Raw genomic sequence first — 15371 nt, 5'->3', positions numbered from 1 at the left:
AAAAAAAAAAAAAAAAAAAAAAAAAAACTAGAAAATATTAGGTTGACTAGAAATGCTAAATATTCTAAATTGTATTTTCTGGGTTTTTTTGTATTTTCTTATATTTAAACTTGTATGCCGTTTAACTACATTTGATTGTGTTCAGGCATTTGGTTATATATTGAGAAATGCACACTGATCTCTTCGCAGCAAGGATCCTCTAAAGTATTTTCTGGCTGGGTGCAGGTGGCTCACGCCTGTAATCCCAGCACTTTGGGAGGCCGAGGCAAGTGGATCACCTGAGGTCAGGAGTTCAAGCCCAGCTTGGCCAACATGGCAAAACTCTGTCTCTGCTAAAAATACAAAAGTTAGCTGGGCATGGTGGTGGGCACCTGTAGTCCCAGCTACTTGGGAGGCTGAGGCAGGAGAATGGCTTGAACCTGGGATGCGGAGGTTGCAGGGAGCTGAGATCGCACCACTGCACTCCAGCCTGGGCGATAAGAGTGAGACTGTCTCAAAAAAAAAAAAAAAAGAAAGAAAATTCTGGTGTTCCTACAATATCACTATAATGGAAAATATTCACAATTTAAGGAAGCTATTTAATTTTTATTAAAACAGGCCAGAAATGAATTTTCTTTAGGGCACATTACATTATATCAGAAGTCCCTGTTGTAATTTGTTTCTCATTTATTTATGTGAGACACAAGGTTGCATGAGAAACTAACAAAGACGGTGTATTTGTCTCGGAACAATGGATAGGTGGAGATTTCATTGAGTGGTATAAAAAAGGTACAGGAGATGAAGAGGTTGGAGCAAAGGATAACTCTTCAAGTGGATTTGAGCAAGTTACAGGGCAGCCCAGTATAACTAAACTGTTGAATTTGATACAATACTTGGGAACCAGAGATTATCTGGTTGAAATAAGATAACAGTTGAAATAACCACTCAGATAATGGCCGAAAGAGCCAAGTTTTACCAAGTGATTTAAGCAATGAAAATCACAGGAGAGCTTATAGGTATCTGATTTTCTTGGCACTCTTAGACTGTTGTTATGGTTATATTAAATTGGTGACATAATGCAGCATATGGTTTGAAAGAATATATGTAGCGGACTCCCATCATTCATACGTTTAACTCAACTCAGACATTTAATTCAACCACCATTCTACTTAGTGAAGAGACATAGGCTTCAGAGAGAGTAATAAAGGAGACAGCAATCTGCTGCTCCATTAGTCTGTCTGGTTTCTCACTTGCCTCTCATAGTGTATCTCATTGCCCTAGTATACTTCTAAGGTAAAGAAAAGCTTTTTTAAAACAAAACAAAACAATATGGTATCTCAACACAAACTCAAATGAAGAAACAGCCATCTTTCTTGATTCTAAGATTGTGTACCTCTTCAATGAGGTACTTCCCTGTAGGCTCTTGAAAGGTAATCAAAAGCACATTCAATTAAATGTTTAGAAAGTCACCATGTTTGAGTGCTGCAGGATTTGGGAAAGGATAGATATTCATCGGCTTGGTTCTGTCTTTCTAGGACTATTACTCTCTTTCACATCCTATTTTGTTTTCTTCCCTCCTAGTTGTGGCAATTTATGACTATACAAAAGACAAGGAAGATGAGCTGTCCTTTCAGGAAGGAGCCATTATTTATGTCATCAAGAAGAATGACGATGGTTGGTATGAGGGAGTTATGAATGGAGTGACTGGGCTTTTTCCTGGGAATTATGTTGAGTCTATCATGCATTATTCTGAGTAAAGCTCGGCAGGGCTGTGCTTGCCTCACAGAAATAGTCAGGTCTTCCCAGATTATCTGAAGGCCCTGGGGATTCCACTCCAGTAAAGTAGAATGAAGGATACAAATGATAAAATTACACTTTCTTTTGGTTTATCCCCCAGTATTAAAAACAAAAAAAGCAAGCTGAGTCTGAACAAATGGATCTTTCTGCCATCCTTTGTACAATGCTGAGCTGTCTGGATTGAAATAAAATAACCATTTTTGTATACGTCAAAGGTATAACAACATAACTGTGTAGCCAAAACAAAATCAGATTAAGATTGATTCAGAAAAATCTGGGATCTTTCTCAGGAATACTGTATACCCTTGGGATTTCTCCTCCTGCAGAATCTGTGGCATTGGATGTTCTTCATTGCCTGTGCTAAGGGGTTAACCTCATGGCCCAGTGGGTACCCTAGCCCCTCCTTTTCTTCCACTGTATGAAGAGGAGGGAACCAATATTTAAATACCACACTTAACCATTTTTACAATTATTTCAGATGGCTTTTTTCTTCTGTAACACTGTAAATTCTGCATTCTCTCAGCACTTAAGCGCACCAAATGAGTGAATGCTGAACTCACTTGCATCCTTTCATGTTTCTCAGTTTGTGGATTATAAGGATGATGAAATGTGAAAGTCTCCCAACACTCTAAGGGTAGTGAATGATTGCCACCCGTTTGATTTTAATGTGCTGCTGCATGAGACTGTATTGTTGCTAATGGCCAGTGTACCCAGATGTGAAGGGTGGTATTCTGGTTCATGTGTGGAGGTGGGCATGTGAAGCTAGACATGAAGGTCCCTAAAGTTCTGAAGAGACTTGAACTGTGGAAATGCTCTTAGCAGGCATCCTGAACCCCTGCCTTCAGTGCTGTTTTGAGGAGTAGGATCTTGGAGTTCAGACCAACTGACTATCATTTCTTTCACTATTTAGAAAAGCGCTATTCTACTTTGGAAGAGAATAGTAGTTATTTTCAAGTCTCTTGACAGTCACTGGGAGTAAAAGGTTTGCTAATGTGCTCTCTGGACATTATTAATGGCCAGTATTAGTTGCTGCTGTATCATTGACTCGCTTAGCTGTAGAAAAGGTAATTCTCTCCTGATTTTGTATGATTGAACTCTTAAGTAGCTGCTGTTAGTCAGAATTCAAACCCATCTCAGACTAAGAATATAATGAATAAGATAAATAGGCCGAAATATGTATCTAATCACATTGCTAAAAATTAATGTAACTGACACAATAAAACACATTTCCCCCATCTGTACAATAAATACAGCTTCAAATTCAATGGAGTCTATAGGGCACATGGCTTTAATCATCACTACTGTAGTCAGTATAAGAAATATTGAAAAAAATCCAGGGGGGCTTGTCTCTTCGTAGGCGGTCACTGTGATGGTGGGCCAGCTCCTGTTCAGGTCCAGAGCTTGTAATGTGGGTTCTACTCAGTCCCAGTGACTTGGCCAGAATAGAGCTTTGTCAGGTAACTGCCCTGTGCTAGGTGAAAGGGGAAAAGCAATAGCTGGATATATTTCAAATGAGGTCTTGAACAAATTCAGAAAGAGTAACTTGATTGAAAAATGAACAAGTGTAGTAGTGTGTGAGGAAATTCAGATGGTGTAGGAGGCAGAAGTTAATATTCCACTTATACATGTTATCTGAGCATAAAAAATCAGCCTTTAACTGAGACCCCGCTATAGAGTCTCCTTATCAAGATTTTTTGGTTTTAAAGTTGTTTTTAACGCATTGCAAGTTAAAATAGCTATTTTGCTTTTAGATTTTTCCAAGCACTTTGTATTTATTAGCTTTCATTAACTTGCCTCCAGTATACATTCCACTTCATGCTTTTCTTAGGTCATTTCTACATCCCTTATTCCTTGTTTTCCTGCAGTGTAATGGCCCTGAATGTCCTCTGAGCCCTTAACTCCATTTTGGACCCAAACTAGACTATACTTAGATAAGTTAAGCTCTTCTTAGTGTACTGGTCTATAATTAGAAAAACTGTTTTGAAATTAGATGTTCCCATTATTTATTTAAACAGCTTTTTGCTGAGAAAGCTTAGTGGATTAATGAGGCAGAGGGTGTCTTGAAATCCAACAGATAGTTCCCACAGGCTGGGCGTGGTGGCTCACGCCTGTAATCCTAGCACTTTGGGAGGCCGAGGCGGGTGGATCATGAGGTCAATAAATTGAGACCATCCTAGCCAACATGGGGAAACCCTGTCTCTACGAAAAATACAAAAATTAGCTGGGTGTGGTGGTGCACACCTGTAGTCCCAGCTACTCGGGAGGCTGAGGTAGGAGAATCGCTTAAACCCGGGAGATGGAGGTTGCAGTGATCCGAGATTGTGCCACTGCACTCCAGCCTGGTGACAGAGCGAGACTCCATCCAAAAAAAAAAAAAAGTTCCCACAGCTCACCACTACAGAAGCTGAGAAGACAACTATGCAGAAAACAGAGTTGGTGGCAGTCAGCAGGAATGCAGCTGGTCTGTTGGACCCCTGCTGGATGGGGGGAGTGCAGAAGACACTGGTGAAGTCCTTTATACGGAAGACCTGCGGTTGGGAGCAGGGGGAGTCCATGGGTCTGCTGATTTTTTTTCCCTATTTAGTACTAGTGTGTGTGTGATCTTTGTTTTACAAACAATACCTTTTGGGTTTTCTGCATATTTTAAACTTTTTGTACAGTTTTGAATTCTATAGATTGTCTTGGAAGGATACTGTGTGATGGGCCAGGTGCACAGTAATTGGAGACTTTTGATGTATGTAGTATTTCACAGATTGCATGCTATTAATCGTCTGTGAGGGTAGTAGTTTTTGTTTTATTGTAAGTTTCCCTCTTTGTTTTTATAAATTAAAAGATGGTTAGTATTAGGAATTTCAAATGAATGCAGAAAATCTTACATGCTGTGTACTATTAATATACAATCCAAGTCTAAAATCTGACCAATAAAGCAACCATTTTATCAGGATAGAGGGAATCTAATGGGAGAGGGGAATCTTCCCTCCTGAAGTTTGTGTGTCCAATCCCCTTAAAAAAAAAAAAAGGTTGTCTCTTTGTCATATTAATACTCGAAAGTCCATGGGGATATTAATGAAAATACACTTCATTGTTGCCTTTGACCTTATGGCCAAAGCAATAAATCAGAAACAGAAATAGTGCCAACGTGTCAAAATCTGATTCAGCCTGCCGTTTGGAATAAATATGAATCTTCTAAGCTATCTTGTTTAATATTTTCCATCATTTAGCTACTTCCTTTCGATCTCCCTCGGAGGCGCCTGCTGTTCCCATTTTAGAGTTGACAATGGCCTGCTAATTTAGCTGTTCCTGAATGTTACTGGGTGTGAGACATTTTCATCCCCTCCTTTTTCCCACTGCTGGTGTTTATTATCCGGCTAGAGAATATTTTATGCATCTTTACCATGATGTCTGGACTGTATCTGCGCTCCTTGGCAGTTTAGTTGTTGAAGATAAAGATAACTAAAGATTTTTCTTTTGGGAGGGAGGCATCAAAATGATGGTAGTTTGCTTTTATCTTATGTTCATTTTCTTTTAGTAGGTGACATTTCTGCATTAAGAACTGTTTTTATCTTTTACTACCTTTTCTTTTCTCCTTTGTGGAGAGAGCATGACATGTCCTGCAGGTCACCTTTGCCTTTGAAAAAGGTATTGATGGAGGAATTCGCAGGTGACTGACAAGCCTTTGAAAAGAATGGGATCTGTTCACTTCTGGTCTTTTGGCCAGGAACTCCTGATTGGTGTTAAGGTGACAATTTCCCCCATATGATCTAGAATCACTGAATTTCAGCTAGATGAGATTTTTAAATTTCTGGTTGTCTCATTAGACTGATGAGTTGAGTTTTCTTCTTCATATGAACAGCTAGTTAAGAATTTTCACTCAGTGCTCAGTGCTCAGTTTTCCACTGCACCACAACTGTCTTAATGTGCTATATTTTTCTTTAAAGTTAAGAGTTCTATTTGATGTTTTCAGGAATAGACTTGAAAAGACATGCCATGTTTTGGTAAATACCATGAGTTGTGTACTAATAAGGCGTGTACTAATTTGTGGAAATAATCTTCATTTATCCCTCCTAAAACTACACTCAGTATAAACACTTTCCCATAAGGTGTGTGCAGTAAAAATGTTATATTAATTCAACACTGGCAGGAGCACGGCACAGCAGCCTTATTGGAGAGAGCCTTATAAAAGTGATTAAAATGGAGGCATCACCTTTAAGTTTACTTTGTGCTGACCTTTGTTCCTATTTTATTGAGAATCTCGTAATTCTAAAAAAAAAAAAAATTACAACAAAACGACAGGGCCTAGCTGTGTATAAATGATCCTTGCTGAATATCTTAAGGTTTTTTGTAAAAAAAAAAAAAAAAAAAAAAAAAAAAAAAAAAAAACCCAACAAAAAAAGCTTATTTTCACATTAAAATGAAACCTCTTTTGCAAGTTAAGAGTTCTATGGAAAAGCAGTTTTTATCATATTTTGTGTCCATGCACCATATTTCTTAAAATGGCTTACAAAACAGAATGTAAACAGTTTGTGATCTGGCCAGTTGTACTTTTAGCTTCCAGAGGGAGAGTTGGTGGTATTATGAGTTGAGTAAAAACCATCCAGGGGAACTTGAGGGAGCAGTCTGTTGCCAGTAATGTTCCTTATGTGCCATTAAACACCTCCAGATGAGCGGAGGAACATCACTTTTTAATTTTTTAATTGTATTTGAAATTGTTGCCGTGTACTAAGAACTTGATCTAAATAAAATCCCACAAAGTATATTCAGGTGTCTTGTTAACTTATTTGTATAAATAACCTCGTTTTCTAAGGTGGTATCTGAGTTTACGTGTTAGGGATAATCTGACTTTCCTGTTGCTCTAAACCAGGGAGCTGCTTTTTATTACTGAAGTCTTTCTAAATTTTCAGATATTTAAAATGTTCAGCTTTAAATTTGATCTCAAGTTTCTTCCCTCAAGACAGCTGTCCTAATTAAGAACTTTCTAATCCTGTTTTTGCTCCACTCGAACCTGGGGTTTTCTTACCACTTTCCTCCAAATTTAATTGTTTGTTAATGTACAGTTTTTTTTTTTTTAAAACACCGAAGATAGGTGTTGACTAAAAAAATATTGCAGACTGGTCAGAAGTGAATCTAAAAGACAAACCACTAGCTAGCCTGTGCTTTGTTGCTATAAGAGCCTAGATTATAAAAGAAGTTTCTAATGATGTATCTGAGGGTAGCAATAGTTTGTCTCCACAATACCTAAAATAATGTTTCAGCTTTTCTCACTTTTCAAGCCCATCTTATTTCTTCTGTACCTTTATTATTTTGGTATCATTAGGTAAGGTGAAGAATAATGTAGAAAACTGAAATACCCAGCTAAAACATTTATGGGTTTCTCGTATTTGTGAATAGGATTGTAGGCGTTAGAGCAGTCTTGTCTCAAAGATGATAGTATCCAGTCTTTTGTTAATGATCCTATTGCTTGGCTCTTTTGGGTTGCTTTGGAATTACACATTTGGTTGGATTTGGGGCATATGCCAATTAAGGGGCATATGCAATGCATTCTGTTTTCCTGTCAGCCTGTGTACGCTGCTGTTTCTGAAGGCGTAAGTATAGGTGCAGTTTCCACAACCACGTATGACTGATTGACAGATGGTGAACGAAAGGGGAAGGCTTCCACTTTTTTGCCCTAGTTTGGTACATAATAAAGTGATTGCAAACACATTACACATTTATACATACCTTCACATGGCAGTCCAACACGTAATTGTGACTCCAAAGATTTGAAACAAAAGGCATTCCTTTTCGTATTAGTTTGTACCTAGTTCTTTGTTTAAAGAAGAAAAATCTTTAAAAGCTGTTGTCACTTAATCACCAATGTATTTAATGGCCAAATTTCCCTAGTTGGTATCAGATACTCTTAAAAGTTAACAAACTGGCCAGGCACGGTGGCTCAAGCCTGTAATCCCAGCACTTTGGGAGGCCGAGACGGGCGGATCACGAGGTCAGGAGATCGAGACCATCCTGGCTAACACGGTGAAACCCCGTCTCTACTAAAATACAAAAAACTAGCCGGGCGAGGTGGCGGGCGCCTGTAGTCCCAGCTATTCAGGAGGCTGAGGCAGGAGAATGGCGTAACCCGGGAGGCGGAGCTTGCAGTGAGCTGAGATCCGACCACTGCACTCCAGCCTGAGAGACAGAGCCAGACTCCGTCTCAAAAAAAAAAAAAAAAAAAGTTAACAAACTGAACATATCAAACTAATTTATTTACCACACTTAATTTCTTCTGTGTATGGCCTATGTTTTGGGTACCCTGATACGAAATGCAAAACCAGGTTCTTAATGGTGCCGATCCACAAACACTCAAAGTCCCCATGTTTAAATGAAATCTATGATTTTTTTTATTAAGCATTTGATAAGCTGACATAGTGAAAACATGTAACTGAAAAACATTTACACTGACTGTACGACTAGTGTGCTAAGCCATTACAATAGTTTACTGACATAACTGGCAAGAGTAACTTGGAAAATAACTTAATCCAGCAGAACAAAAACATCCTCAGTAGTACTGAATATATCTCTCTCATATATATATCTATATATATATATATATAGCTTTGCACAATCAGGGAGCAAGGCACATAATGAAATGAGCATACATTTATGCAGAAGAAAATAATAGCAACAAAGCTGCAAGAAAAATTGTAACTTCATCTTCACTGAGCTGTGCATAATCCTTTGAATAATAATGTCCTCTACCTGGTACATTATAACGAAGTTCCTTGTCTTTTTCATGCTTTAAAAAAGTATATTTCTACATTGTATCTACTTATGGCAAAGCTCCCACAGCCTAGAAGTTGGTGTGAGCCTTGACTGTTTTTTAAAGAACTGAGGGAGGAATAATCCCAGTTAAATATAATGTGCAATTCTCCTTTAACAGTAAACAAGGTTTTTACAACACTTCGCACAAGCTAATTTCATCTCAAATGTACATACATCTCTGTAAGAGTTCACTAGTGGCTGATAGTAAAATGAAGCAAAATCATTTGAAACATTCCAGTTAATGCTTATTTTCTAGGAGGGATTATTTACAAGTAGTGAAAAAAAAATGTAGGAGGTGGGGAAATAGGAAAAATGGCTGTTTTTGGTATTAGGTTACGATAAATTTAACGAATGGACAGTTCGCAAAATATAAGGGTTTCCCCCCCTTTAGTGCTGCAGACAAGTTTTACTGCCTAAGAGGCTGAGGCTTCAGCAATCGTGAGCTTGGTATTAGTAGCCACCATGATAAACACAATCACTTCCCAACTCAACCATCTATAAAATACGTAGTGTTCACCATCATCCTGACTCAATTCACTTCTCTAAATGTCTTTGGTAGAAAGCAGCCCGACCCCATGTGGGTAGTGATGTCTCTTGTGAGACACTTTCCATTTCTGCCAAAACTAGAAATACCACCTTCCTTTACTTTCATTAGCACCTCAAAGTTTGCTTGCTGGATTTCTTTAAAAATATTCTGCCAAAAGAGTTGAAGGCACTGGGGGTTTACAGCAAGTATTTTCTCTTTAAACGGTTTATTATTTCAACAAGCAAAGAGAAAACCAACTGGAGAAATTTTTCAGCCTTCCCAAGTATGTTTTTTTTTTTTTTTTTTTTTTTTTAGCAAGTTTTATTCTACAGCTAAATTTCAGATTTCTTTTACATATAGACCTTGCAAGGGCACGGTAAGAACTGAGCACTTGTTTTGTCTGAGGGACAAAGGTGTAGAAATGTTCTCTTTGAATTTTAAAAGGAATGCCTGTAATCCCAGCACTTTGGGAGGCTGAGGCAGGAAGATCACTTGTGGCCAGGAGTTTGACACCAGCCTGGGCAACACAGTGAGACCCCCGTCTCTACCAAAAAAACAAAACAAAACAAAACAAAAACACAAAAAAACCAACAACAAAAAACCTTAAAAGATAATAGTTATCTAATTCTTTTATATTTGCATTTCTCTTTGGATCAAATCTCAACTTTGTGAGAGGTCATATATTCCTACAGGGTTAGGAGTACCCTGCATAATTTATACAAATGTAAAGTGTATATTTAAAAAAATCAAAGTGCCAAAAGGTACTTGCAATCTAAAGGGGTTTTTCCCCCCAGAAACAGTCACCCTCTCATCAAGTGTATGACCCAATTATACCTATTTTATGAAAATCAAGTCATCACACCGATAACCATACAGGATCATATGGGTTTAATTGGTTTAAACTTGAGTGGGATTAAATCAGTTATAATTAGTTAGCTCTGTTAGGTATATGAAAAACTTTTGGTAATGTACAAAAATAGGAATGGGTTTTTTATGTTTAAAATCGCTTTGTGTTTATAACAAAATTACTTTTAGCTGAGGAACAAAGGCGACAGAGTTCTGTTGGTGGCTGATAGTCAAAGCAGGCCAATCCACACCATTACCTGAAATATTTTTCAGGCTAATTTATAACTTTATGGATTTCCTTGATACAAGTTTATTAGTAGTTGTATTCTCCCAGAATAGCAGCAAATAAAACTTGAATTGGATGTACAGCTCCTAATAACCTTGACCTCAGAGTTGTCACTTGGCTGGAATTATTATGATCCCCCAATTTAAATTTTCTTGATAAACTCAGCATTGTTTTCAGTGACAAGAAAACATACATGGGAAGGGGACCCAAGACAGTTCACCAAGATAGTTCACAGCCCTTTGCAGCGTGTACCTTTGGTGGTGGGAGCACCTCAATTTTACAGGACTATGAAACACCATGTCTACTTCGTTTGAAATTTTCTGATGAAAATAGTCTTCTGTAACTTAAGATTCCACATTCTTTTTCATTTAAAAAGTCCCAGAAATTTATCCAATTTACAACTAAGGTGGGTATCTGTAAAAACCGTTAAGAATAGTTACTCTTCCCAAGAGATTTATAGCATCTAAAGGGGGTAGAGGAGGGGAAGAAAAAAATAAAAAAAAGGTATTTGAGCATTAAAAGTCAAGCTGGTAAAATCCAATACAGAATATCTAATAAACCTGAAGTTATTTTACTGAGAATAGATTCTGCTGCCCTACAGCACTGGTGCCAAAACTTTAAGCATAGAGTGATTCTATTTTGAAATTATCTATAGTAGAAATTAAGAGTGTCACTAATTAAGCAAGTCACTACCTGTAATAAGCACCTGTTTGCACTGCCCTCGGCAGCAGGATGAGTTAATTCATGCTGTTCACTTTTCAGTACAGTCAAGTCAACTGCACAGACTTGAAGCAGCCAAGCTGGGTGAGAGCTGCAGAGCAGAGGGCAATGAAAGAAGGCACAGTACTAGTGTCATCCGGCAGTAGATGCTTTCCATGAATACACCAGAGAAAAAGAGCTACAGAAATACAGTTGAGGAAAAGCTACATCCCGACAAAAATCCAAATGAAAGAAAACCCACTAGGGAGTAAAACATCAGAAGTATAAAGTATCACTTTAGTGGTTTTTTAAATTCAGTTCATACATGAGGTTAAAACATTTTTAACAGCCATTTCTGTCTGTGAAGGAATGTAAAGGGAAATGGCCTGTTGGCAGACAAGCCACTGGATTGGGGTTCAAATGACAGTCTCCTCCTCTAGCCTTACCCTCTTCCTGGCATCATTAGTGTTCAAAAGGATGTCTGCTCTTCCAGGAAAACACACCAGAAGCATCTGTTCAGGATGGCTATCATCAGGATTGATACAAGCAAGAAATTCCAAGAAATCCTGCACTGAAAACACAAAGGCTGTTGTTTCAGGGCTCAAGTCATGGGTGAAAAAAGGCTGGAGGGGTATGTTTTTTCCCCCTCAAGGAAAACTGAAGTTGCCTACTTTCTCATAAGAAAATCACCACAATAAAACTCAAAACCCCAGGGATGAATACTCTGATAATTGGATTCATATTCTTAACTCTAACCCAGAAATATGGGTGACCCTCAAACTATAAAACCTCAGGCAGCAGACTATGAGATACTCATTCATGAATCACAGTGGAGCTTGGCAATCTACTCAAACATTACCCAAATTTCTGTGCATGCTTAAATTAACAATGCAGATGTGTTAAAGATCACTTCATAAACATCAAACATAAAACTTGGTGAACAATCTGAAATGCCTAAAAATTAACGGTGCATATTCTTACTGCTCCATAACCACATGAACGTGCTGAACAATATTCTGGAGATGCAGCAGTGGAGAGGTGCCACTCATTCTGTTTATGATGCGGTTTTTGTGGAGTGTGGGTTATGCGAGACCTTGAGTATACTGTACTAATTAAGCACTTTTGCTCATTCTAGAATTATTGACCGTCTCTTCCCCCACTTTACTGGCATCATTTTTTCCTTGTGGGACGGTGTCAACTGATTTCTGCGGTTTGCATTGGTAATCATTAACAATAGGCACAGACTTTGATGACAAGATGTGCTCCCTTTATAAGAGGTGGGATGGCCCATTTTTATTCTCGTTTGGGAACCGCTCTAAGATTGTGTTTCATTCCTAATGGTTCAATTTATCATAGTTGATGAGACAGTACATAGTTCTCTCATGTGCCAAGGAAAATTCACAGAAAAAAGCATATAGAAGTATATAGTGTGTCATTACAGCAGTGACTCCATGTTATACCAGAATGCACATGCATAATACGTAATGTCAGTTACTGGACTTGGACGTCCCACTCCATCAGAACACCTGGTAACCTGAACTAATCACAACCAGGCTGCAGTCAGCAAGGGTCCTGGTGGCCCCAGTAGCTATAAATGATACTGTCTTCCCTCTCCATGGTAGTGCCATACTTAATGATTTTTTGTATTACATATTATAATCCATATACAACCGGATTAATGACACTTTCACAGGGACCAGTTTTGTTCTCTCATCACCCTTCCCTTCTATAGAGCAATGCTCAAAAACTGCATTTTAGAAAATGATTTTGTTTTTCATACTGATGCACCATATTGGGGCACAGGATGTGTATATTTCATATACCAATTGTCTACAGATATGTAATAACATCTACCTAAAGCACATATTTTAAGAGGGTAACTGGTGACCCAAAGACATACTGGGACAGAGCATTACAGAGATAACTGTGTTGTCCATCCTCTTAAAATCAATCAAAGTGAGGATCATGAAGCCAAGCTGATAAAGCTTCATAAAACAGCACTAAAAAGGAACTCTCCAGAATTACAGCACTAATTATCCATGTATTGTAGGCAAAGAGCTTACCTGTCAGCACATCCCAAATGTGGATCACTGCAGCAGTACTGCAGCTAGAACGGCTGAGTTAGTTACACCATGTATTTACTTTATGCATAACCGCATACAGAGATGTCTGTGAACATTTCCCCATCCTGCACTAGTTACCCGTTCTATGAAGCTGAGAGATTTTCCTGATTTAAAGTGCCCCTTTATGTATAGCAATGAAGTGTCAGTCAAGCAATTCTAACTTCAGCCAACTGGGGAAAAAACAAACACAAAAGCCTTATAGATATACCACACATTCTGGTGATTTTTCTCAACCAGAAATAGCACATTCTACATCTATTTCTTAGTTATATAATACACAACATGCACGAATAGGCTACACATGGACAGACACTTACAAATACCTTCTAAATAAGTGATTAGAAGTTTTTGGTCCAATCCACATGATATAGAAATCTTAAGAGACAACACACATCCCCTTCTATGCCTCTTCCACCCAAAATACAGAACACCCATTTTCAGATTAGGAGAGAAAAGGAATAAATAGAATAACTCTCAGCTCTCTCTATATATACACATACACATACATATATGTATACATATATACACACACCGTATGGCTGTGTGTACACACACACACACACACACACACACACACATAGCTGGACACTACCTGAATAACATCATACCAGGAGGCTCTGAACACCTGAATTCACAGATGATCAGGTGAGCTGATTGTAGAAGTGATTACAGATATCATGAAAATAAAGTCCTATGGCGGCTACCAGTCTCTGGAGAGCTTGGTGTTCTGGTCTCTCTTTGGGGGAGCAGGAGGGGGGCCTCTCCGCAATGTTGCATAGCCTGATATATGACTACCTCCGTAACCAGCCTTCTGTTGATCAGACAGCAGTTCAGGGGGTGGTGGAGGCAATGCCATATCATCCATGGTGGCTGTTGGTTCTGCTCTGGACATGCGGGAGGAGGAGAGCGAGCCATGCCGAGTGATGGACTTTCGTTGCAGTGTCCTATTGAGGTCAGCCAGGAATCCAGGCTGGACACTAAGGCTGGATTTGGGAGAGGTGGGCACTTGTGGCACAACTGTGGCCATTGTTGGCTGCTCAGAAATCTCTGCTTGAGTGAGGCGGGTGCTGTCATTCCGTTTGGGTCGTGTGGGTGGAGGGGCCTTCTTCACTGACATTTTAGACCATGGTTGTGGTTGAGGATTAACGACTGCCACTTTTGGAGAGGCGTTTCCCGAGAATACTGCTGGAATCTCAATGGGGGGCAGAGGAAGCTCTGTTTCAGGTGGAGGGGGTGGAAAATCAGAATCAGATGGAGGAGAAGGAAATTCCACCACGGAGTCCTTTCCACGCCCACTCACAACAGGGGCTTTTGTTGACACACACCCTTGCTGGAGAACTCCAGGAAGGTTGACACCAGAAAGATTGAGTTTTCCAGGCTTGGGGGGTGCTGCAGGAGGTGGTAGGGTCTCCTTGCTGGGAGACCCTGATTCTGCTGGCGGTGTAAACTTGCTGACTAGACTGTCCACCGAGGGTCTCTTGGGCTCGGGGTGCTCTGCACCGCTGCTGGATTTAATGCTGGAGTTGCGCTGTGGGGTTGGGGGTGGTTTCTTTCCCCCAGGGCTGGATGTCTTACTGGTCTTTTTGCCTGGAGATCCACTTTTGTCAGGGGTAGGAGAAGCTGTGGGTGGAGGTGGCGGTGGTGGGGCTGGGACAGGTGATGGGGGTGGAGGAGGAAACACCAGGCTGCTTTCAGGAGGGGGAGGGGGGAAGTCTGGAGAAGGGACTGGGATGGAGCTGGGCTGCCACTTGGGCTTTGCTTTTACTGCAGGAGGGGACTGTGGAGCTACATTTGCTGGGACAGGCTTTAAGGGCTGAGATTCCATGGCGGGGGGAGTTGGAGGGGGTGGAAACTGGCTGGCTATCTGCTTCACGACTGAGGGCACCGGTGACAGTGGAGAGGGAGGGAGTTTTGCACAGAAGCTCTGTTGCTTGGGTAATGTTGGTGGGGGTACTGGAACAGGAGGGGTAGGGGGAGAGGGTGGAATGTAAGAAACAGGGAAAGCTGGCTGCTTTTTTGCTGGGGGTACTGGAGGAGTAGGTGTGGGTGGTGCAGCTTGTGTCACAACAGGTGCCACAGTCTTGGTGCTGGTTGGTGGGGGTATGGTTACAAGAGGTTTTGGGGGGGCTTGAGGAGGGAGGGGTGCAGGGATAGGAGGAGGTGGGGGGGGTGCTGGGGGAGCCACCTGAGAAATATGCTGAACTTGATGGATCTTCAGTGGAGGAGGCGGGGCACTGAACTGTGGAAGGGATGGGGTACACGGTGCAGGCTTTAGCTGGGCCATGGCAGAGCCCGGGGTTGGGGGTGGAGGAGGGGG

General features: G+C 40.2%; 1 protein-coding gene across 1 annotated transcript in view; it reads left to right on the top strand.

The window, feature by feature from the left end:
• Window positions 1-6532, top strand: part of ABI2 (abl interactor 2) — a 114433-nt gene extending 107901 nt beyond the window's left edge. Inside the window, 1 exon segment of the mRNA XM_017884381.1 lies at window positions 1561-6532. Coding sequence (XP_017739870.1) covers window positions 1561-1736 — 176 coding nt within the window. The 3' untranslated portion in view covers window positions 1737-6532.
• The last annotated feature ends 8839 nt before the right edge of the window (window positions 6533-15371 follow it).

This window comes from Rhinopithecus bieti, unplaced genomic scaffold (genome assembly GCF_001698545.2).
Source record: "Rhinopithecus bieti isolate Rb0 unplaced genomic scaffold, ASM169854v2 scaffold_14229, whole genome shotgun sequence".
NCBI classification, from domain to species: Eukaryota; Metazoa; Chordata; class Mammalia; order Primates; family Cercopithecidae; genus Rhinopithecus; species Rhinopithecus bieti.
Note: the sequence above shows the minus strand (reverse complement) of the source record. Positions and strands in the feature narration are given on the sequence as shown.